This window comes from Microtus pennsylvanicus, chromosome 2, assembly GCF_037038515.1.
Source record: "Microtus pennsylvanicus isolate mMicPen1 chromosome 2, mMicPen1.hap1, whole genome shotgun sequence".
Lineage (NCBI taxonomy): Eukaryota > Metazoa > Chordata > Mammalia > Rodentia > Cricetidae > Microtus > Microtus pennsylvanicus.
In genome coordinates this window covers 16,251,970-16,276,171 of record NC_134580.1, presented here as the reverse complement: position 1 = coordinate 16,276,171, position 24,202 = coordinate 16,251,970, and the positions used below count along the sequence as shown (strand labels likewise).

At 48.7% G+C, this 24,202-nt stretch overlaps 1 protein-coding gene across 2 annotated transcripts in view; it reads right to left on the bottom strand.

Annotated features, from left to right (window-relative positions):
• The window catches only part of Tafa5 (TAFA chemokine like family member 5), a 198,022-nt gene that overhangs the window by 16,246 nt on the left and 157,574 nt on the right, over positions 1 to 24,202 (bottom strand). For both annotated transcript variants that reach the window (XM_075960268.1, XM_075960267.1), the window contains exon 3: positions 14,381 to 14,508. In XM_075960268.1, coding sequence (XP_075816383.1) covers positions 14,381 to 14,508 — 128 coding nt within the window. The remainder of the gene's footprint in view (positions 1 to 14,380; positions 14,509 to 24,202) is intronic.

Genomic DNA, 24,202 nt, shown 5'->3' with positions numbered 1-24,202 from the left:
ATCATTGAGAGGAAGGGGGCAGTGGGCTACGGGTTAAACAAAGGGCACCAGACATCCTAGGCATATGATCTGCCATAGAGCTGTACCTCCAGTCCATGGGTTTCTCCACCCCAGGCTAGAGATTTGTGGTACTTGAAATGCCTGGCAGCTGCAGTCTGTAAGTCATGCCATGAATTCGGTGCATTCATGCCTCTGCCACGTTTGGTACGTCCTGCCTTCTTAGAGAACGCTGCCCAGCTCACAATACCAGGGGGCGTGAGCTGCTGCTATGGAATTTTGCAGGCGGGGCTTGAGCTTGCAGTGTCCTTCCTAATTCTGAACTTGGTTCAGTGCTCCTCCTTGCTTTGTCTTCACCAGCCAGCTCTGTTTTCATCCCATTCTGCAATCCCTAGGGAATTTCATCTAGGACATGGTGTGTGGTAAGGATCCAACTTGCCCTTTTCCCGAAATCCTAAAGCAATCCTCCCAGCAACTGCTGATGCTCAGAAATGCTGACGTGTCCCAAATCCAACTCTTAGGAATGCTTAGCTCCATTTCAGGGCCACATTTCAGGTCTGTTCCGTGAGTTAGGAGACAACCGTAACAAGGGCTAAGCATTGCCAGACTTTAATTAAGTGTCTGGGACTTTGTCAACACATGTCATCTAGGCCAATGGCAGAACCAGAGCTCAGGCTTGGCCAGAGCCTCAAGCCCAGAACCAAGACCCTCGTATGACTCTCATGTGACCTTTGTCTCCATGCCAACGTTGGTGTCATGTGTCTGCTGTAGCAGGGCAAGGACCTGCACACTCCCCTAAGTGACCTACATTGAAAAAATGTAAAACCATCTGTAAAGCCCCCAAATGTCATTGGAAACTTAATGGAAATTCTGGCATCAGATGTGAGCGAGCACAACAGATCCCCCCTCCCCCAAGGCTTTATCTCCAAACAGGGCAGCTGGGTCTGGTCTGTGGATCCACTGCTTGTCCAACTCCTTCACCACAGGGTGTGCGTGGGCACATCACACTCGAAGTTGAAGGCACTGACTGCAGGTCCAATTTTTTACTTCTGAGGCATCCAGCTGAGCTTCTGGGGCCCACGGGGCTTGCATTTCTCACCTCAGATCTTTCCAGCACTGGTTTTTCAAGAATGTGTAGAGAGTGATCAGTGGTGGCGGTAAACCGAAGCTCCTGACTGGCCTCCTTGCAGGGCTGGGCCTGCCTGCAGGACAATCAATGCCTCTGGCTTTAGGCAGATCCAGTACAGGGAACACCAGAACCACTGTGACGCTGAAGTCTGAGGCTTCCGGTACTGCTCATTTGATTTTCACAATTTACATGTACAGTTAGTGTGTGCCTGCTGCCTTTTGGGTATACTGACTGATGGATAAACTCATTTTTCTGGCGTGGTGGCGGCCAAATACTGAAGTATATCGTACTACCTGACTTTGAAAAACAGAAGTACGACTTCATTTCTTATACAAACCCTGCTGTATGGCCACTGGCTTTGTCTTACTTTTCAAGGGTGCTGCGGTTTCCTGCAGGTGTAGATGACACGTGTCCCATTTGATAGTGTCATTGGCAAAGGCATGCTGCAGCGGCAGGAACCCAGATGCATCTGTAGTGTTTCAGACAGCTGAGGGCTCAGTCCCCAGGGGTACTTAGCTGGGTGCCTCCTGCATACCCATAATATCCTGTAACACCAGCCTCAGTCTTCGTGACAAAAAGCAATGCTGCTTTTCCATTCTTGGGGATACATCTGCAATCAGGGCTTCCTGAAATTAAACCAGCATTTTTCCATTTTCTCATTACTTAGGGGGAAAGAGTCCTGCATGCTAAATACTTTAAAGAATGTGCCTATTAAACTCCCTCAGCCTAGGAGTTTACAGGAGATTATTAACACCATTTCCCTTTCTGATATGTTTGTTCATTTTACACACACACACACACACACACACACACACACACACACACACACACAAAATCATGCATACAGTCAAAGCTCCCATTTCCCAGTGAATACACGGGTATCTCCTGCACATTTGAAAAGTCTGAATGTAAGACTGACATTTTTTTTCTTCTACATTTACTTTTTGGTCTTAAAAATATGAGTTAAATAGAAGTTAAAAACAAAACAAACAACATGTCTTTATAAGATTACTAAAGATACAGTAACGGAGTCCAGGTGTTTCTTTTTAAGCTAATTAATAATTTCAATGTTAATTTTTCCTATTTTTGGATGGTTGCTTACCCCAAATCTAGGTTCTTTATTTTCACGATTCCTGATTTGTAAAGACTCACTCATTCCAAGAACACCTTTCATTAGACACGCTGAATTCTTTCTGCTTCAACCTAAACGGGACCTTAGTTCCAGGTGTGACTGTCCAGTGTGGTCCAGCCCTGTTCTGATCACTGACCTCACCAGTGATGGCTCACTTTAGCACCAACGCTGAAGGCAGCATCTTGCTTATTTTATATGGACACAGACCAAAGCTGTGCGAGCCAGTTTACCTCTGAGGTAGCATGCTGCAAGACAACTTGGCTTCAATCCTCTGTGGCCTTAAGGAAGCAGAGCTCCATGATTTAGACTGGAAAGGAAGGCTGGCACACCTCTTCCGTCTGGGAGTTACAGATATTTTTGTGGTGATTTTGAAAATGATGATACAATAGGAACAGCCTTGCTTATACTCCAGTTTCCACAGGTAACTACAAAAGCATCTGTGGGAAGGTGGGATCCACAGGACCCATGTCCTGCTTTTCCAGCCTCCTGCTCTTGGCAGTGATGATTTGATCTCTCCCAGTCTGCCAGATATACAACTTTCAAACTCCATGTAACCTTTAACTTCAAACACCAATTCTGGCCACTTTGTCTGCGGTCATGCTTCCCTTATCTGTGTCTCTAACATGCTTGTCAGCTGCGGGGGTCCCAGACTTTACTCCTTATTTTCAACCTGAACTACAATGTGCAAAACAACCACAGCATTAAGTAACTGTACCAACATGACATCACCATGCTCCAAGTTCTTTTATCTCTTCTCTTGCTTTCTTTTTGATCCCATCACTTGGTACAGTTTTCTTTACTCACCTTAAACCTTCCTGTGTTGCTAAAAGTACCTTCAGATACCTCTGAACAGTTGGTATCTTGAAAAACTGCCCTTATAGTCCTTGCCTTTTTGATGGTGACAGCTGGTCCACTTATATTTATTGTTTTCACAGGCAGCGATGTCCTGTCATCCACAATGCTCTGTAATGTCTTCTGGCTACCCTTCTCTCCTGGCTCCACTCAGTTTGCACACATGCTCAGATTTTCTTTGCTCTTTTGTTTGGGGTGCTTTAGCAGGCAGCAGGCTTAGTTTCACTGGTAGCTTTCAATGTCAATCGAATTGAGTAGACCATTTCCCAAAGGACCAAAGCAGGCCATCCTGAATATTTCTGACTACAAAGAGGGATGACCCTACACTAAGGATGGGCTCGGGTGATCCTTTCCACATTGCTGCTGGTTTCTCCCTGGCCATTCTGAATCAACCACAGGTGACACTAGAGCATCATTTACATAAGGAGAGTTTTGCACAATTCAGAGGAAATTAAGGAAGAGGCCTGGGAGTTTGCATTCAACTGTGTAGCCATAGCAACGGGCTTGGCTTCAAACTGGAGATCTTCCTGCCTCAGTCTCCTGAGTGCTGGGGTTTTATACGTGTGTCTGTCATACCCTGAGATTGGTGTCAGCAGTGAACATCCACCCTCCCACGCAGGGACTCTTCTATATTTCCTTCCTGATTTCAGGGTCTTCTTGCTTTTTGATCTGAGTGTTAGAAAGAAAAGTCCCAACTAGAGAAGAAACTTGAGTAGACCTGACATGTATCTTTTATTCATCTTTTTTAGCAACACTCTATGAGGGTATGCTCTCCCAGTCATGGAAAATATTCCTGGTTACTCGCTTAGTCCAAAGCAATTAGAAATAGGATTGCATTCATGAGGGAGACTGTGTTTTGGTCTCCCTTGCTGACAGCCCTTCCTTTATCTTCTGGCTTCGGGTCTTTATGGGCTCTCAAGACTGTTTGTGTCGACATGGTTCCATGGACTTACGTTCTTCCAACTTTATTTTTCTTCAGTGTCCCCTAAAAGGCTATCACACAGGTTTCCTTCATTTACAAACTCAAACCCATCCTATGATCTAGTCAAGCTTTTTCTTTAGTTGGGACTTTTCTTCGGCCTAGGAGACTTGCCTCTTTCTTTCTAACACCTTACTTCCCCCTGAAGCTCATCTTTTCCCTTCCTGATGCACCCCTGCTCTTAGGCTGCGTGTCCCACCCCTGACCTCCAAACCTGTCTCCTTCACCTTCTTTTTTCCTCTTCTTCGCTGCTTCCTAGTTCTAAGATTGCTCTCACACTGTGGTTTCCATGTCTGCAGGGACGGTCCTATTAGTTGTAGCTTCCAATACACATCTGAATTCTGCTCTTAGGTCTCTAGTGTTTTTACAAGCACCATGTGTCTCTGTGGGAAAGCACAGAGGGTCTGCCCCCACTCTATGCTCTTCTCTGCCATGTCATCCCGGAATAATGGCCATGGTCATGTTCAGCTCCAGTATATCCAGGTAACATCTTTGGGGCTGCCATTGTGAGCCCTGTGGGGTGCTACAGGGCTACCTGGCCCTCTCTTCAGTATACTCCTCCTCACAAATAATGCTCATTTCCCCAGGCTCCAGTTTATGGCCTGCATCTCATCAGGCAAAGACCAAAGTTGCCCTGTACTCAAAGGTTTGGATGCCAAGTCTTCAGATCCTTTTTGCTCCCCTGGATATGGGTTGCTTCGTTCTCTTCCAGGCTGGACCTGGATGCTCATAATTGTGAAGAAATACTCATTTCATGTGACCACCAGGAGGCTCCCACCAGCCAGAGGTGGCCTCAGGACTCGGTTCCTGCTATTAGAAATTTGGGTTCTACCTCAGCTTCGTTAATTTCACTCCCCTTAGAGATCAAGGAGCAGACAGGATGAGTGCAGGGTCTGAACTAGGCCCTCTCTTTGTTTCTCATTCACAAAAGATGCTCTGTCCACCAAGTAAGCTTTGCCAGCCAACTCTCTTGAGTGGCCATTGTTCCTCTTACAGGAGCAGAGTTCTGGTGGCTCACCCTCTGCCTTCCTGTGTTCCCATCTTCACCATCCTCATATATTCAGATGCTAATCACACTAAGAGGAAGATGTCCTAGGATTCTTTTGCATGGTGACTCACAGTCAAAGTAGGGATCACTGGTGACATGGGCTGTTTGCTCTCCGGAAAAGCCCAAAACCACCTTACAAGGGGAGTCTTTTCTTGCCCTTGAGTCTCGATGATATTGAGAGTTCTTATTTCATTATTTCAAACACCTTCTGTAACTTGAAGCTGGGCAGAAGATGAAGCCAGCCTGTTGAGTCCAGCCACTGTATTAATTTACAAATCATGGATCCTTCTCCAAGGACTTGGGAGAGGCACTGTGCTCTCTTCCCATAGTTACATTTCTCCTACAGTGAAGAAAAATATCGCTCTCTCACCCCACGCCCCTGGAAGCGCACCCAGCAGTGCCCTGTGAGATCCTGAAGGCCATGGCTACATATAGCAGACTCAATCAGAATCAAAACTGTACACTTGGGAGATGCAGGGCCCTGATCTTTCCCATTGCATGAATGCTATCACACCAAAAAGAAGGCTTCCTAGAAGAGGCTCCTTCATCTCACACAGTCAATGGGGTGTGAGTACCCCAGGATATGCTGGGTGTAAAAGAACAACAACCTTAGATATAAAGACCCCCTAATATCTCAGAAGCCTTTTCCCTCCATCCTTTCCTTTCCCATCCCAATAACCTGTGAGGCTAGCTGAGGGACCCTCCTGCCTTCTCCAAACAAGAAAACCAAGGCTTGGGAAGACCCAACTGCCACATGTCACCTGACCAGAACACACAAGTGTCAGTTCCCTAGGCTAGGGATGATAGTGTCTGATGCAGAACCTTCACTTGGTACCATACATCAGTCCTACAATAGGGCTCTTCTCTCAAGATGTGCCTAGGTGTTATTATGTATGCCGCAGGCTAATTTATGAGATTTATGCTCCAGTGCAGGGGACAGGGCATTTATGGGGACCTGGTGGCAGATCTTCAGTGTCAACTAAGCTAGTGCTATCACTGGGACAGATGACCTAGGACTTGATGCACCTGCCAAGTGCAATTTAAACAGTGCAATTTTAACAGAGCAAATTTAAAGCTATGTAGACAGTGACACAAATTCCTCAATTTTGCTTTTTTAAAAGATGTATCCCAAACACTGTGCTGGAGAGCTTTATGTCAAGATAGAGTTATCTGAAAAGAGGGAACTTTAATTGAGAAAATGGCCCCCCATAATACCCATTACAGGGCATTTTTAAAGATTAGTGATCGATAGGGGAGGATCCAGCCTATTTGGGTGGTGCCATTCCTGGACTGGTGGTCCTGGGTTATCTAAGGAAGCAGGCTGAGCAAGCCATGGGGAGCGAGCCGTTAAGCAGCAGCCTGCTCCCATGCCTCTGCACCCGGTTCTACCTCTAGGTTCCTGCCCTATTTGAGTTTCTGTTCTCATTGTCTTCACTAACCAACAGAGATATGAAAGTGAGTGTAAGACAAACAAACCCTATCTTCCCCAATTTGATTTCTGGTCATGGTGTTTTGTGACAGCAACAGAAACCCCAGGACAAATACCTAGGCCAGAGGCTCATATTTCATTGCCTCTATTAGCACACAGGCCACGGCAAAGGGTCGGCTACCAGCAAAGCCACCCCTGCTCACTCATTGCTATCATAGCTGGTTAAGGTCAGCAAGTCAAATCTGTACACCCTAACAACAAGGACAACTCAGGGAACCTGGAGCCGAGGACCAAGGGATAGCCTAGTCCAGGGAGAGAGCTCATGAGGGTGTACGGAGGCATGACCCCAACAGCTTCCATGATGAACACACAGGCACTGACTAATCTTCCAGCTTTTACACTCAATAATATCTCACTATTTCTGATATAGCTCAGACCTGCATTTACTTCTGTCCTTAATGATAACAACACCATTTTTATCTGAGAGTCTAAGGCCAAATTACACCAACACAGAAAAACAAACTTGAAGCACTCCGATAGTATTGCCTCTCAAAATGGAGCCTGGCCCCTTCTTGGTGAAAGGCTTCCCTGTTGGACACATGCCTGGCCCAGTAGGTGGCAGTGGCCTGGGGTGGTGCACCTTAGGATGGTCACCTGGGTATCAACTTCACTGTGTGTAGGGGATCCTGAAGGGCCTATCAGAGTTGACCATTGCTGATGTGGGATGTCCTTCTGTATATGTGCTGCTTTTATTGGTTGATGAATAAGGCTCCTGAGGCCAATGGCTTAGCAGAGTAAAGCAAGTGGAAAATCAGAACAGAGATAGAGAGAGTGAGCAGGCAGAGTCAAAGAGACACCATGCAGCTGCAGAAGGAGAAGTATGTCCCTGGAACCTTTCTGGTAAGCCACAGCCTTATGGCAATACACAGATTAGTAGAAATGGGTTAATTTAAGATATAAGAGCTAGCTAATAAGAAGCCTGAGTTAATACACCAAGCAGTGTTGTAATTATCATAGTTTCTGTGTCATTATTCAGGTCTGGACAGCCAGGAAATGAACGAGGAGTCTCCTTCTACACATTGCGCTGGTATTTTGTTTGTGATCTAACAAACAAAGCTTGCCTGAAGATCAGAATGCAGAATAACCACACTAGTTAGCCATAGAGGCCAAGCAGTGGTGGCACACACCTTTAATCCCAGCATTCAGGAGACAGAGACAGATGGATCTCTGTGAGTTCAAAGCTACCCTGGGCTACATGAAATTGATCCAGTCTGAAAGAGAAACAGGGGTCATGCTCACACCTCTAATCCTAGTACTTGGGAGTCACACACCTTTAATCCCAGCACTAAGGAGGTGGAGACAGGAAGGGATATGGCTGGGCAGAGAGAGGAACATAATGCTGAAGGAGACAGGAGCTCAATGCATTCAGTACGAGGACCTGTAGAGAGAGACGGGATGCCCCATTCGGTCTGAGCATTTAGTAGTTTAGAACTAGTGACTGGCTGCTCTGTTTCTTTTAGCTTTCATCCCAGTATCTGACTCCAGGTTTTTATTATTAAGACTAATTAGAACTTATGCTACAGATCATCCTGGGCTCTACTTCAGCTGTGACTCTAGGGCCTAACACAGTTTTCTGGAACATTCTATAACCTGCCTTTTATGAGCAGCCTTCTTCGAGTCTAGAGGGCATGTAGGCCATGGAAGAGGGTGGCCCAGGACATGGGGTCCTATGTAGACTTTACACTCAGGAGCCCCATCTTTTCTATGGTTAGCATAAAATCATTAAGTGCTCAGAATACTGGACCGACAAGGCCTGGGTGGGAGTGCTGCTGCTGCAAGAAGATCTCACTTCCGGTGCTGGCTCCACTACCACATTCCACGGGTGGAGGACAATCTAGGCAGTAGGCCTGTCGCGCAGCTGTGTCTATGCGACCCAAAAGTTGTGGCACTGGGAACAGGTCGCACTTTAGCGATGTTCTAAGCAGTGCACTAGGTACCAAGATAGATGAGTGTGTCCACTGAGCACCAAAGACTGAGCCTGCAGAGAGCTGTGAGGGTTTCAACAGCTTCTTAACATAGGGGACCACGTACTTCAGACCTATACCCTTGGCCTCCAACACACAATCAATGTGCCCGAGAGATGGGAGAAGGGACAGACAGGGAGACACAAAGAGGCTGAGCATATGTCTTGTCCCCAGTTTCACAGGCTCTACTCTAAGAACACAACCTTAAAAAGACCCCAAATCTCACCTTTAATCTCACGGGAACCCTTAGACATTCTGGTGCAACCTTCAGGTGTGCTTGGTGCTGGCCCGGCTTCTGGTCTCTCCCCTATCATGCCACTGCCGTGTGCCCTTCCCGTGGCAATGGGCTCACCCCACACCCACCTATCTTGTAGGACGGGCCCTATTTCCCACTCCCCACTGAGCTAGTTTCCCCAGCTTCAACCATTTGCTACTTATGTATTTAAAACAATTCAAAGAACAAACGCTTTAAGGAAAATTGAGATGAATGCAGCCCAATTACAGAAAAGAGGGACCAGCAGTAATGCCTCTCCTTCTGAAAAATGCCGACAGGAATAATGTAGCTTGGTCAAACCAATCTCTTTTTTTTGTTTGTTGTTTCTGGGCTCATATCCACCGAGAGCATGAAGAATGCCTCTGCTTACAATACTACTTGATGCAGCACCTCCATATACATTTTTGTTTACGCACGGAATCTATTAAAATGTCCGGCTATTACCGTGGTGATGAACAGGGTGACTCAGAGGAGCAGAGAATGGACCGCGTACAGATCCAAGTAATGACTCTAGTCTTTCATCACTTGCGCCGAAAAAGACGGGTTAGGGTGCAGGCAGCGGACTCCTGGGCTGCCTGCCTCAGGGCTCACACCACTTTTTAATCCAGTCTGCTTTGTCCTTGTGAGGACGTCACGTCCAGAGAGCATCTAAATCGATCCGAGGTGCGGGGCTGCTGGGCGAGAGGCCATCCCTGCTCGAGGGTCGCAAGCAGGATTTTCTCCTCCTCCTGTTCTGTGACATTCCTTTTTGGCAGTCTGCCTGCTGAAAGTATTTTGTCTTGCATGGTGGTTTTCTTCTGCCCTGTGCGTCTGGCCTGGGCTGGCCTCTGATCACACTGGAGGTGGGGACATCAGGCTCTAAGCTTTGGCCTAGGTGTGCCAGTATACTGCAAGGTGGACAAGAGACCTGATTTGCATTCTAAGGGTTGGTTCCCTGGGTCCTCACGGTACTGGGCCTGGCATCAGGACTCGAAGGATGTTGGGAACCAAGCAGGTTTAAGAATGAGAGGAGGTCAATGCAGCTCACTTACGTCAGCTGTGTGACGGGGGCTCACTGACTTCCCTCCTGTTGTGGGATTCAAACGGAGAACCTCCCCAAGAACACCCAGTGTCCACTGAAGGCAACCCATCACCACGAACCACTCCTCTTGCTCATGCGAGATGCAGAAAGGCACACAGGTGCCCTCCTTGGAGCCGCTACCAGGCTGTCACAGGGGAGAACTGTCCCTTGAGATGATCTCACATGCTACCTCCTTTCCCGTTTGTGTCCTCGGGGAGGGGTTCTAGGTCCTCAGCCTTGCCTTCCTGGCCTCATAGATTGTGCTGTCACATTGGGAATCTGCTTTGTCTGCGCTAAGGAAGTCTCTTCTCCCAGAAAACACTGATAGAACATTCTGGCAGCTAGGGAACTAGAGGTTAAGAGTCACATCTGGCACCTGTGTCCTGCAACATCTGGGCTGGGGGAACCTGGATGCCAGTCCCTGCTTGAGCAGTCCCCTGAAGAGTACTACATTCTGAGGTCTGCCTCTCTCTCTCTCTCTCTCTCTCTCTCTCTCTCTCTCTCTCTCTCTCTCTCTCTCTCTCTGTGTGTGTGTGTGTGTGTGTATGTATGTATGTGTGCGTTCATTAGGGTTTTTATTGCTGTGATAAACACCACGACTAAAAGCAACTTGGGAAGAACAGGATTTACTTCCCCTTATACTTCAGGAAACAGTCTACCACTGAAGGAAATCAGGCCAGGAGGTCAGGAACTCAAGGCAGGAAAGATACTACTGCTTTGTTCCTCAGCCTGATTTCTTAGAGCACTTGGGGCCATATGACCAGGGGGTCACACTGCCTACAATAGGCCGGGACCCTCCTACATCAATCACTAAGTAAGAAAATGCACTACAGACTCAGGAAGGCATTCTCTCAACTGAGAGTCCCTTTTAGAACAAATGACTCTACCTTGTGTCAAGACAGGACAGTGTGGGACTGATCTCATCCTTCTGATGTTTAGATTCTTTTCAGCACCTTCCAGGGCCTCATACCTCACTCTGGCAGCCCACTGAACAACTGGCTGTGCACCAGAAGGGGCCAGGGCCCTCCCTGCTCCAGGGCAGCTCTCCTGAAGAAAGGTTGCCCTGGACAGATGCTAAGCATGGTAGAGGATGCTGTTGGGATGGCTGAGAAGCAGGACCATCTGCATTTGTGTTCTTTGGTGATATGACTGATCTCGGTGCTCTTGACCTCCAGATGCCCCAGTGCGTGGAGGCACAGGCTGCCCAGCTCAAGTCAGCAGCTAGTTGCAGGCAAGCTGAGAGGAACTGGTGCTCAGACTGACTGCTTGAGCGGACTCTACTTCTGTAATAGAGGCCCCCAAACATTGGGTGCAGAGGCCAGATATCCACATCCACATGTGTTCTTCCAGTCGGCATGTGGACGTCATTGACTCTATGTTCTCTGGGGCACACACTGCTATGGAATGCTAACCCTTGAGCAGGACTCCCAGAAATCCCTCCCCAAACCTCCCTACCCCCACAAACGTGTGTTTATGCATATGGAATCAAAATGTGATGCTTAATAGCTAATTGGGAAAGATGGATTCCAATCCAGCTGGTTTATTCTGATTTAGGGAACGGTATGGCTCACCACCGAGCATCTTGCAATTCATAAACATCACAGAAATGCAGAGTAAACACTGACTAGAATATTCCCGAAAGCCACTAATATATGCAGGGCGCAGTGCAGCCAAAGCCAGCTAACATCTGCACTGACATCCATTGCTGGCCAGCTATGAGGGACCAGAGTCCCCACCTGGGATCCTCTAGCCCTTTTCATTTAGGTCCCCTGGATGTGGAAAACAGGAGTCTGGGAGCTGTAGAAGGGAAGGGAATCCCACCCCTTGCCCCACCTCTAGAAACAATGTATCGTAGAAAGGAAGGAGTGTTGCTTCCACACCCAAGGAGAACCTTTAGCATTCACTGTCACCTGGCTCAGTGCAGATGGATGCTCACAGGGCAAAGTCTAAGGGGCAACTCCAGAGGCAGCAGAGCTAGCCCAGAGGCTCGTTTGTCTCCTGAGTCATCGGGGCCATGGACTTCCCACTTTCCACAGTGACACTCATCTCACACAGCACCACTGTGCTTATGTGGCTGTAAGTGGCACTCGTTCCGGTGACCCGAGAAGCATCCTAGTATTTTTATGACCTTTCTTATTCCTTTTACATGCTGATCATGAGCCAGTAAATTAATTTCATGACCCACTAATGGGGTGGTGACCCACGCTTTTGAGAAGCAGTGATTTCAGAAATGCGAACATCAGCATGCGCCTGGGGTCTGGGCTGAGCTAATCAATGGATCCATTTATCACACGTACTTAGGAGGCCCCAGGAGGGGACAGGCTATAGGATCCCCAGACCCAGCTAAATGCCTGTGAATAGCCCCCCCCACTCGGGTGACACACAGAGAAATATAATCAGCAAGTGACACCGTGCTAGGGTTAGGGTGTCACAGAGGTGTATGGATGTAGAGCTGGTATAGCTGGGGTGCAGAGTAGAGAGGGGTCTTGGTTGAAGGGAGGTTCTATCTGGGATGAGTGACGCTGGAAAGAAATTAATAGCCATTACGTGGTCACCAGGCTTCTTAATATAACATGTGACAACTGACATCTTGGAAAAACAATTTTCCAACAATTTATGGTGACACGTGGAACCTATGCTACTAATTTACAATATAAGAGGCCTTGAAGCAATCACATAGTAGAGACTTTAATTATGTTGTTAGAGACAGGGTTTCTCTATGTAGCTTTTGAGTCTGTCCTGGAACTCTCTCTGCAGACCAGGCTGGCCTCAGACTCACAGAGATCCACCTGCCTCTGCCTCCCAAGTGCTGGGATTAAAGGTGTGTGCCACCACTGTCCAGCTAATTGTGGTTTCTTTAGATCTGGCTTGAGAAGCAACATTTTAGACAGCTTAAAAACACGTCACCTTAGGCTAGAGGTTCCAGTACGAGATGGGTCTCATTTTATAGACTCAAGGACACCATGTGGACTAGACTGCAGAGCTATACAGCTCCCTCCTTGCTTCTGAGGGGGTAAAGTTGGCTCAGGAGTCCCTCACACCCACCCAGTCCACTGTGGTGCCCAATTGCAATTACACATGCCCTTAATTTCCCATCCCTTCCAAGTGTGACTCCGGCAAGTGGGGAATACACCAAGCCTAGGGCTACATCTGGTCCCCAAAAGGACACAGGCCAGGAGTTAAGAACATCTAGCCCTGCTGTGACTCTGAACTGAATCATGGGGGGGGGCACTATGGATATGCAACTCCTTTCTTGGCATCAGTTTTCACCATTGTAGCACTTACCCAGCTTGGGATGTAGTTGGGGATGCTAGGCCTTATACAGGAGACTAAGCTGGGGCACTGGGCGAGCCTTCAAGCATCCCTCTGCATGGTTATGGCTGATGGAGCTCATCACTATCTATTATCTCATCTCATATCTATCTGTGGCCCCTGCCTGGGGCATCTTGGGAGCTCAGGGGGTCAACCTGTACCTGTGGTCTTCACAGGACAGAGGCAGACATAGGGCAGCATCCTATACCTGTGGCTTCCCCCTCCATACACCTCTACAGGCGTTTCAGAGCCTAAGTCTCTTTGTAGTGTGCTTGATTCTGTGTCCACTCAACCCAACAGGTTCCCACACTAACCCAAACAGGTCTCACCCAGCCTTGTTCTCAAAGAAGCCAGTGCTAAGTGACCAGTCACTGACCTGAGGAGGCTTACCCATCTGTCTTGCCCACTGTCTTTTCACCTCTCAGTTGCATATCACAGATGGATAACTGTCTGCAGTGCCTAGGCAGTATGTGGAGCCATCACACCTCAGAAATTTCAAAGAACGGGCAACCAGAAAAACAAAAATCAGAGCATCCCAGAGTCCTCTGTATTCAGCCATCTGTGGAAAGAGTGGCTCTGGAGATCAAGTTGGCTGTGGCCTCCAGAAAGAGCTTAGTGTGCCTGGCTCGATAGGATGAGCGGGCTGAAGTTTAGGGAGCCATTGGGGTCTGTTAGCAGTCACCAGATCGTATCTAGGGCAGCAGCAGAACCAGAGGTAGCCCCCTCCCTAAACCTGAATCTGGATTCCACTTGGCCTCAGGTGGGGTAGAGAAACTTGCTCTTAGATTTTGAGGTGCCTGATGTACTTCCACATCATCCCTCCAAAGTAAGCAACCTCGCTGCCAGCAATATGCACCGTGCAATATGCACTGTGTTAGCTTCTCTTCTGAGATGACCAACCCAGCTGATCAGTCTATGGGGTTCTGCATTCTGTGGCATAGTCCCCGTGTACCCAAAGACCAATTGATTAGGGACAGGCTCTTTGGGACTCAATGCCAGAGGATGAGGAGGAGCTGACAGGGATGGAATTACCAGCTGCCACTTGTCCCTGTTTCATCCCGAAGTATCCACATCCATCACGGGGCCGTGGTGTCCGCTCACTTCTCCCCCAACATGCCCACAAGAAAGGAAAGGGGCCACATACCGTGGTGGTCTTTATCCGCCCTCCGGGCTGTGTGCAAGTCCAGCCTGACCGGTTGATTAACAAGTCGCAGCCTTCCCCCTCCAGGCAGGGGAGCATGTCACACCACTGCTTTGTCTTGATAATTCGTGCTGTGGGAGAGAGCAGAGAGCTGATCAGTACGCCACTCCCAACACGCAGGCCTCACTGAATGGCTTGCCTGCTTCCTAAAGCTGGGCCTGGCACCTGGACCACACAGTGGGAAGTCCCATGAGCGGGTACTATGCCATTCAGAGACCTTCCACATGGAGGCTGGCCACACCCTGCCTCTCCTGGGTGTCCTATCATCAGTCCCCAATTGCAAGTAGTCACTGAGAGTGTCAGAACATCTTCATCATGGCGCCATTCCCCTTCCCGAGGGGCAAATGCCTCAATCTTCTTTTCTGTTAGAAACTGATAGGGCATGTCTTAGATCTATTGCAGTGGGCACCCACAGGACAGCTTGGGTAGGACCAGGGCTCAGTGTCAGGAGTGAGGCCTGATAGAGAGTCAGCAATTCTATAGGAAGCATGACCCCAAGTTACCTCTCATCTACAGACACAGACCTGACTCAGGGCTCTGAGACTGCTAGGCCTAAGTCTTTGAGCCCTGGGGCCTGCAGGGGTCTAGGGAAGAGCTGGAAGTGGGGAGGTGGTCACAGTGTCCATCTGAACAAGACGTCAAAGCCTAGACATAAGAAAACCACCCTTCTCCTTCACTGGAAACCCACCCAGGTTTGGTGGTCAGGCCTGGTAGACACAGAGGCTGTGAGAAGCTTATGAAAAAAGAGGTTCATAATGGAGTTGGTATTCTTATTACCAGAATCTTCCATGACCTGCTCACCTTGCTAACCTCCTTCCTGAGGCAATTCTAACAACTGTTGCTTCATTCAAACGACCCATAAACAAGGCTTGTGGTCCCAGTAACAGCTAAGTCTTTGAGATGGTCAGTCATGCTCAACATGATGGGACTTATGTTCACCTAGGAGATGGTGGAGCACACCCATGGGTGTCTGTGGGGGCTTTTCCAGAAAGGCAAAGGGGGCTGACCTACCCTGAACACAGGAAGCATCATGCATGGGCTGGGTACCCGAACAGAGTCAAGAACAAGGAGAAAGTCAGCTTAGAATGGGCCTTTTGTGTCTACCTCCTGGTGTGAGCCATGCAAGCACGGGCTAAGACCCATGAAGCCGAGAGCTAAAATCAACTCTTCATCCTGTTTCTGCTAGGTATTTCATCACAGCAGCGAGGAAGTGGTAAACACCAACACCTGTGGGCATTGTTGGAAGACTCAGCTATGCAGAATTCCACACCCAACTTTAACCTCAACATCAGAGACTGGAGTACACTTAGAATCTTTCACAAAAAAGAAACCAAAAAGAACCTGCAAAACCTTTGGGGTCTAGGGTCACAAAAAGACCAGACAAAGAATAGGCTTATGCCTCTGTTATCTGCCTGTTCTGCGACCTCCATGCCTGACATACTACTCCACACACAGAAAGGCCTAGCCTGGACTCCTCATGTTCACCCAGAGTTCACTGCCTCAACTATGAGCTTGAGTTAATTCCCTTTGGACAGTAAGGACTTGTGCACTGAGAACCATCACATTTTCCGTTTGTTCCCCTCCTTCAGGAAGCCACATGCTGATTGGCCCCAGAGCCTAGGAGGTGCAAAAAGCTGGTGGTTAAGCCTCAGGACAAGACACAGCTTCAGAGACCTTTCCATCCCCAGGAAAGAGGGGACGACAGTCTCCACCCAATCCAGCTCCATCCCTGGTTCCACACACAACCTTTCCAACTCTTGGGCTTCCTCTCTTCTCCTAAAATTTCTTTTCAATTTTGCTGTAAAAAAATATCAATGCACAGGACTCCAGATTTGCCTAAATGAGAGGTACAATTCCGCAGAATATGTGTATTACAATTTCTCCCCACTTTCTCACAGTAAGGGGTGATAACTGGCAAGTAAATAGCTCTGCAAACACATACGAGCTTGGGTATCATGTACTCAGACACAGTCCTTCAGCTAGGCAATTGGTGGGCTTCACTGCTTTGACAGAGTATGTGCCCATGAACTGGCAGAGGAAGGGTGCAACTGGCAGTGCTTTGCTCCCCATTTCTTGATATCTTGATTCGACCAAGCAGTCCTACAAGTCACTCTTCACAAAGGACCAGAGAGCTGGCTCTGGTGGCAGTGATGGCCAATGGAGACAAAGACGGAGGACGGAGTTCACACAGTGAAGGCTGGGCTCCAGGGTTACTACAAGGACCTTGGGTCTGGAGGGCCTGGAATAGTTCGGAAGACACGAAGGCAGGCATCCTAGATAGATTGATGGGCATTCTGTAGCAGGCTTGACACGCCGGCAGGGGCTCCATGATGAAGTGCACGTAGCATAGCAGACAGGAGTTTTGTAATTGACTAGCTATGCCTGCCACAGGCACTGGAGAGAATGCCACAGGATACGATACTTGCCTCACTCCATCCCAGGCTCTTTATATCAGTTGCCAGCAGCAGCCAGGATCCCAGGCCAACTCTTTTCACATTACTGCTAGAGATGTAATATAAATTTGTGTGCTAAGTCCCTGACCCTTGTATTTAGAGACAGGGCCACGCGGAAATAACTGAATTCAAACAAGGACACAGGATGAGTTCTGAATTAGAAGGATTAGTGGTCTTCTAAGGGACCCAAAGATACCCTCCCCATCCCTGCTTCACAACACACCACCAGTGAGGACACAGCAAGAAGGCAGACTCAGCAAGCTACCAGCCAGAAACTGGTCCTGCAAGTATAGTGGCCTTGAACTTCTAGCGCCCAGAGCTAAAGTTAAGCCCCTAAGCTGCCTGTCTGAGGCATTCTGCTATGGAAGCCTAAACTGATGGATGGAGTGAGGCCTGCCTCATGCTTACGTGAATCATTCTGGAGTCCCCATGAAGAAAAGACCTTGCTCCCTCAAGGGTCTGGGGGGAAAAAACAAAACAAAACAAAAACAAAACAAAACAAAAAAACCCCTTGGCTTCCTGGGAAAAGGCTTCAAGAAGAAAGGCTACCCACGGCTGTGACCCCACCCACATCCCAGGCCATGGGTATCCCTAGGCTGAGGACTTTCCAAAGAGCTAGGTATCCGCCCAAGCCACTCTCCTGGGATCCTACTAATCACACAGCACAGGTGGCTGGTGGGCAAGCAGAGTTGGCTTCTGTCACACATCTGTCCCTGGCTGTTCATTAGTTGTGCAAAGTCACCAGCAGCTGCTTCTCCCAGCCCTGATGTGTCATTTTCGGTGACAGCAAAAGATGGTATGAAAACCGTCTCAGGCACCAACAAATGTAAGCCCGAAAGCCTGAAATCGGCTGCCTCGGGATCCACACCCACACCTCAGCCCCCAAACTCCTGTTTGCAGTGCTTGAGATCTTTCTCAACTCTGTCTGTCTGTCTCCCCCTTTCCTTCCTCTTTCTCTCTGCCTTCAGCCACGAAAGGATGCAAGTGATAGATCAAACAGTGCCATGAGCAATGTCCCTCTCTGCACCAACCTGTCCCGAGAAAGCCGCTCAGAGAGGGGTTTGCAGGTTAGGGAACCATAGGCTTCCAGTTGCCTTGTCTCTGCCTGCCTAACAAGTCAAGAACAGAACTGGTTGTGAAGGAAAAGGAAGCCTCCAGCTACTAGAAGAAAAGCAAGATCGAAGGCCAACATATCTGTCACCCAGAGTAGGTCCTGAGGTGATGTAGTGTGTGAACTGGTTAGGGTAGGGTGGTAGCACCAGTTGTGGCCTGCCTGTCGGAAGGATGTACCAAGAATGTGTGGGCTTTGGAAGTAGGGAATGGCTGGTGGGCTAAAGGTCTCTGGGTCTCAGTTCAGATCCCATCCTATCTTGTATCAAGACTACTTTCTGTGAAACACACATAGGGCTTCTGAGCCTCCTTCACCCTTTAACATCTGGGTAAGAAGTGGGAAGAAGGATAAAGCTTATACTCTGCTGCCACTGGGGAAAGCCCATACCTGACAGGACAACATACACAGACAGGCACAGGACAGGAAGAGAGTATCAAGGTCCTAATGGCCTTAGGTTATGGGAGGGACAGAGCTTCTGTCCAGGCCATATGACATACACATCCTCATGAACATACATGTGTACAGACATGGGTGTACACATAAAATACATGAATACAAACACGAGCACAGGGTATATATTTCACAAGGTGTAATCACAGTACCTATCAACATAAAGCAACCCATGTGGATACACATGCAAGCAGAGCACACATTCATACATGCACTCGATATGTAAACCTAGGATGTCCACCCACATGTACCTGCACCACACAAACATATTCACACACTGCATATGCATATATAAATCCTCACCTAGACATACCACAAACGCACATGTTTAGAATAACATAGATACACCTACACAGGTGGATATGTAACATACACATAAACACACATGTATGCACACCACACTATACATGTATACATACATCATGCACAAGTGCACACAGATACACACATATGCTTACACATGCACTCAGAGCACATACACAAGTACTCACAGATATATGCACCATGCATCTCAAACATGTGCACATGCATGAACAATAAGTACACACATGTAAATATATACACATACTCAGACACCACACCATGTCACACATATGCATATCTACACCCGTGTGTGCAAGGATATAAGCACACACAGCTAGGCTGTGTCGTTGGCTGGTCTGTAGCAGCACACAGACAAGCAGAGCCTGGGCATACCCGGGGACCAAGCCTCTGAGGACACTGAACAACACTGAACACACAGGTCCTTTTGTTCGTTTGCTGGAACTCAGCTCACCCAGCCCAGCCTACTTCCTGCTGGGGGCGGTGGGAGACACAGTGCCGGGCCAGCACCAGGCTACCACATCCTAGGGACAAAGGGGCTTTTCATGCCTCCACTTCACAACTTCATCTCGCCCAGAGCATGGGCTGAGCTGGTCCTTCTCTGGCCCCGTTGGCACAGAGCTCTCAGCACAAGGGAAGGACGTCCATAGGGACTGATGGGTACTCTTAAGGAGTGTAAGTGAAAGTGGTCAGTGGCCCGAGTTTGGGCAGACAGCTGCCACAGCCTGCAGGGTTCCTCAGCAGTCAGGAGGTGGAGTTTCGTGTATCCCAGGGTCCTAGAAGAAAAGTGGATACTCTAGAAATACGGAGAGAGGGCAAGCATGTGAGCTCCAGCCTGGGAAGGAGAGGAGACTGCATTTGGGAGGGAGAACGTTCCAGAGCCCAAGCCTTCTACAGGGCTACAGAGTGGGACCCAGAGACACTGCCACACCAATTCCATATATACGCTTCCCCAAAGGCAGCATGGTAGACTGCAATAGTTCCTCTCCACAGTGACTGTCTGCATCACCCACATATACATTTGTGCAGATAGCATGCCCCTCCACAACACATACACAGACACACACACACACGGCAGCATTCACGTGCCATACCATAGGGCTGCACACACCTACACTACAAAATGCTGTTTACATACACATTGCAAATAAAGAGCACACACACACACACACTTCACATGCACACCTTAAGCTGAGTGCAAAATCTCCCCCCCCACCCCCCCACCCTGGTTCCACAGAGACCTATACCAATGTCCATGACTGACAGCCCCATACTGCCAGGATCTGTGGCAGTGTTCTGAGGACAGTGGGGCAACTTGCTCCCTTCACTAAGCCTCTCTTATGGACACTTTGTCTGGTATGAGACAGAATTTTGTCCCCAGTGTCCCAAGATCCAGTACGAAGCAGCTGCTGGAACCCAGACCCTGGCCTGACAGGGGAAGACAAGTAGCCTGCAGGCAGAATGCAGAGAGTAATGCAGGGTACAGGGGCCTGGGGCTTTTTAGGCCTAGGATGGGTCATAGGTTGTGAAGGCTCCTGGGCAATTTGCCACAGCCTGGCAACCTTAAATGGAGTTGAAAGCAGCTGTATAGCTAGCGGAAGCTCAGACAGAGGGTAGAGTTTGGACAAAGGAGCACAGAGTTGTGGAGAGAAACAGATCTGAGGTGGAATGAACGCTCCCCACAATGGTGATGCTAAGAGAGAGGGGGCCTTGTGAGCTAGAGGACTTGGGCTTGGGCTCTCTAGTGATGTTTAGACAGGCTGGGAGGACCTAGAGCAACCGAAGGCTTTGTCACCTGTGCAAAGCGCAGATATGTTTTTGTCCCCAATCTTGGCAGGTCTGTCATACACCACCATGTTATTTCCAGCAGTGGCAGCCACTCACCTTAGTTCACTCTGTTATAAAATGATTTTATATTCTGTTTGCCAAAATAAATCCCAAGCCACCTAATATCACTCACTTCCCTAGCATAATCCTCTGCTGGGCCAGCTCAGGCCTAGTTTGGATATTCCCGGGGAAGTAGAGATGGCAAGTCCACTCCTGTATCCATTTAGGGAACTCATAACTGGCCCTAAGCACAGGAACCAGTGATGACACCCTACATTTGGAGAGATCAAATCTTGTAGACCCTGCTTTCTGCACTTCAGACAAGGCTTGGCCAGGCATGTTATGACCCCAACCCTGGGGCTACTCCTCAACTGCATGGCAACCCCAAACTCCCAGGAACAACACTTGATAACTGCCCAGCTGTAAGACACACTGTCTGGCATCATATTCCTGAACTCAATCTGGGGGGTAAGGGAAAGAGAGAGAGAGAGCTACCAGGGTCCACAGGAAACGACCATCATGAAGAGGCAAAGCCTCACATCTGAGGCCATGTTCTGTGGCTACATATGGGTCCTTGGAGAAGATTCCTTGGTCCTGACTGTTTTCATTATGGGAGGACAAGGAGGGCCACAAGAACTGTGAGCTTTCTCCCAGGTCTCCTTTGCTAGAATACCCAGGCCAAGCCTCAGGAGATGAGCCTCCTCTTGCCTGTCTTTTCTCAGTGTGTGTCTTATCAAAAGAGATTCAGGACTATAAAATATACAGTAGGTCCTGTGTGGTCTGGAGGGGAAATTCATGATGGCTGATCTTGACTGTGTACTTGATGGGCTTTAGAATCACCATGGAGACAAGTCTGTGGGAGTGTCTGTGAAGCATTATCTAGACTGGGTTAACTGAGGTAGGAGGATGCACCTGAAAATGTGTTGCACCATGTGTAGGTTGGGGTCTGGACTGTGTTCAAAATAATAAAAACAAATAGAGAGAAAACAAGATGAGTGCCGATACTCATCCTGACTTTGGATACAATGTGACCCAAGCGCCAACACTCATTGCTGCTCCCTGACTTTGGATACAATGTTACCTGATCACTACCACTCATTGCCCCTCCCTGACTTTGGATACAATGTTACCTGGTCACTAACACTCATTGCCCCACCCTGACATTGGATACAATGTTACCTGAGCACTGAAACTCATTGTTGCTTCCTGGCTTTGGATACAATGTTACCTGGTCACTAACACTCATTGCCGCTCCCTGGCTTTGGATACAATGTTACCTGGTCACTAACACTCACTGAGCTCCCTGACTTTGGATACAATGTTACCTGGTCACTAACACTCATTGCCCCACCGTGACATTGGATACAATGTTACCTGAGCACTAAAACTCATTGCTGCTCCCTGACTTTAGATACAATGTAACCATCTGCCTCACAATTCTGCCACCATGCCTTCCTGACCATGATGGGCTGCACCCTCAATCTGTGAGCCAAAGTAAACCCTTTCTCCCTTAACTTGCCTTTTGTCAGGCATTCATTTACAGCAACAAGCAATGTAACTAACACAGGCTCCCCATGCTTTCCGCCCAGCTTTTCCCCATGAGTACAAAAGTGTGTCCATGCACTCAAATGTAGCAGAAGTTCCTCCATGAATTCCACAGGCAGGGCAGTGGGGCAGAGCTCCCGGGAAGGCTGATGCCAGCCTGTAGTGGCAATACCTAGCTCATCTGCGGGCTCTCTGCCTCCCACTCCCTGCCTTGCAGCAGTTCATTGGCACTAAGCACGGCAGTAAATAAGCAACGAAGATCCCGTTCCCGGGCCCTGCAGTAATTGGATTACTCCCATTTAAAGCAGCACCCTGTCAGGCTGCAAGGTAGAGCTGTTGGCACGGGAAGGCGACAGCGTAAACGAGTTATCAAGAACCCGCTATTAAACATGCCTTCTGGGATGGCTCTGGGTTAAATGGAAGGTGTGATGACAACAGACAAAGCCTCTGTTATTAGCACAGTTCAGGCAGCTGCCCTTACGTATGTGCGAACTGGCATCCCCTGAATGAACACAGAAGCTATCTGAGTACCAGCAGGTAGTTCTTGCACCCTGGAGTCTACTCCCTGAGCTGCGGCTCTGGGAAACACCTGCCCTGTAAAATTAATGCTGCAAATTTCAATTTTATTGGTTTTGCAGTTTTGTTTGTGTTTAATTGTAAATGGGCTTTGGTTTATTCCTACCCTACAGTCTGGGAGGGCTTATCTTGGCTTGAGTTCATATTCCTACAACATTATAATAAAAATGATACAGCTCAGCAACAGCTGTGAGGGAGCCGCCCTTCCAAGAGCGTTCTGCATTGTCTGACTCTGAGGAATGCTACTCTCTGCCCATATCCAGGCCACAGAGAGCTGGTCAGAGGAGCAGGAGGCACAGCTGGGGTAGGGCTTACATGGAGTAGGGCTTAACTGGAGAGAAGCCTGATCTGCCCCAGAATAGGGTTAAAGAGGTCTCTCCACTAGTGGAGACACAGTCCTGTTACATACTGACCTTCAGGAGCCCAGGTAAGGAGCTCACACTGGGCCCAGAAAGCTCCAGTCCCCAGAGAGAGGGCTATAGCTCTCCTACAGTTCTGGCCTCTTCCCACTGGGATTTCAGCAGGGGCTCATAGGGAAGGGATGATGATGATGGGCCCTGGCAAAGAGACATTGGGTAGAATCAAGGAACAGCTCTGTACCCTGTGGTCAGGCTCCATGCTGGATCACACAGATTCTGACATGCTATGCTGGTAGCAGCAAGCTTGGGCTCTGCAGGCCAGCACTCTACACAAGTAGCCTACATCCCTTGCTACAGACGGTTTGAACTCAGAAATGGAGGACCAGGTTCCAACACTACTCCACCTTCACTGGAAGAGGAGGAGAGTGAGGAGGTAAGGAGTAGAAATAGTGAGAATTATGGGTCATTTTAAGGATAAAGGGTGTCAGGCACTAAGTCCCAGGTGCCTGAAATACAGAGCCTCTGTGGTCACCTCTCTTGGGTCCACCCTTTGTGGTTGGTTGAGCCCTGACCTGCAGTAGAACTATGACCGTTCAGTTCACTCTGGAAGACCCAACGGGTCCAACAGCGAAGGTTCCCCAGTTCACTACTTTCCTTGGGTCAGACCATACAAGGACCCCAGCAAATTTCCTAATGAGGTAGGAGACAGGGGACAAGTGGAAGAAAGGAGGAAGAGAGGGAAGTAGAGAGCCCAAAGCTGCCTTGTCTCACAGGCCACGCTGGGCTCAGCACTGAGCTTATAGCCATTCTTGCCTCTTCTCTAGGCAATGTCTGTCTCCTTCTTTCCATCCCAGGAAGACTCTGTGAGAATCCTGTCTACAGACCATGCAAAGCCCAAAGCTCACCATCTGAAATTTGCCATGGTTTACAAATGGTAGCCCCAAGACCTGGGCTGAGCACAGGTCATGGGCACGAAGACAAGGACATACCTAAGAAACTCAGCCAGTCAAGGCCTTGCTGCCCTGGATGGATGTGCCTCCTCTCTCTATGCTTGCCACTTTGTTTCTTCAGGTGCCATAGGGAGGCCACACAGATGGGTCACTTGTAGGGGCTATCTTAGCCT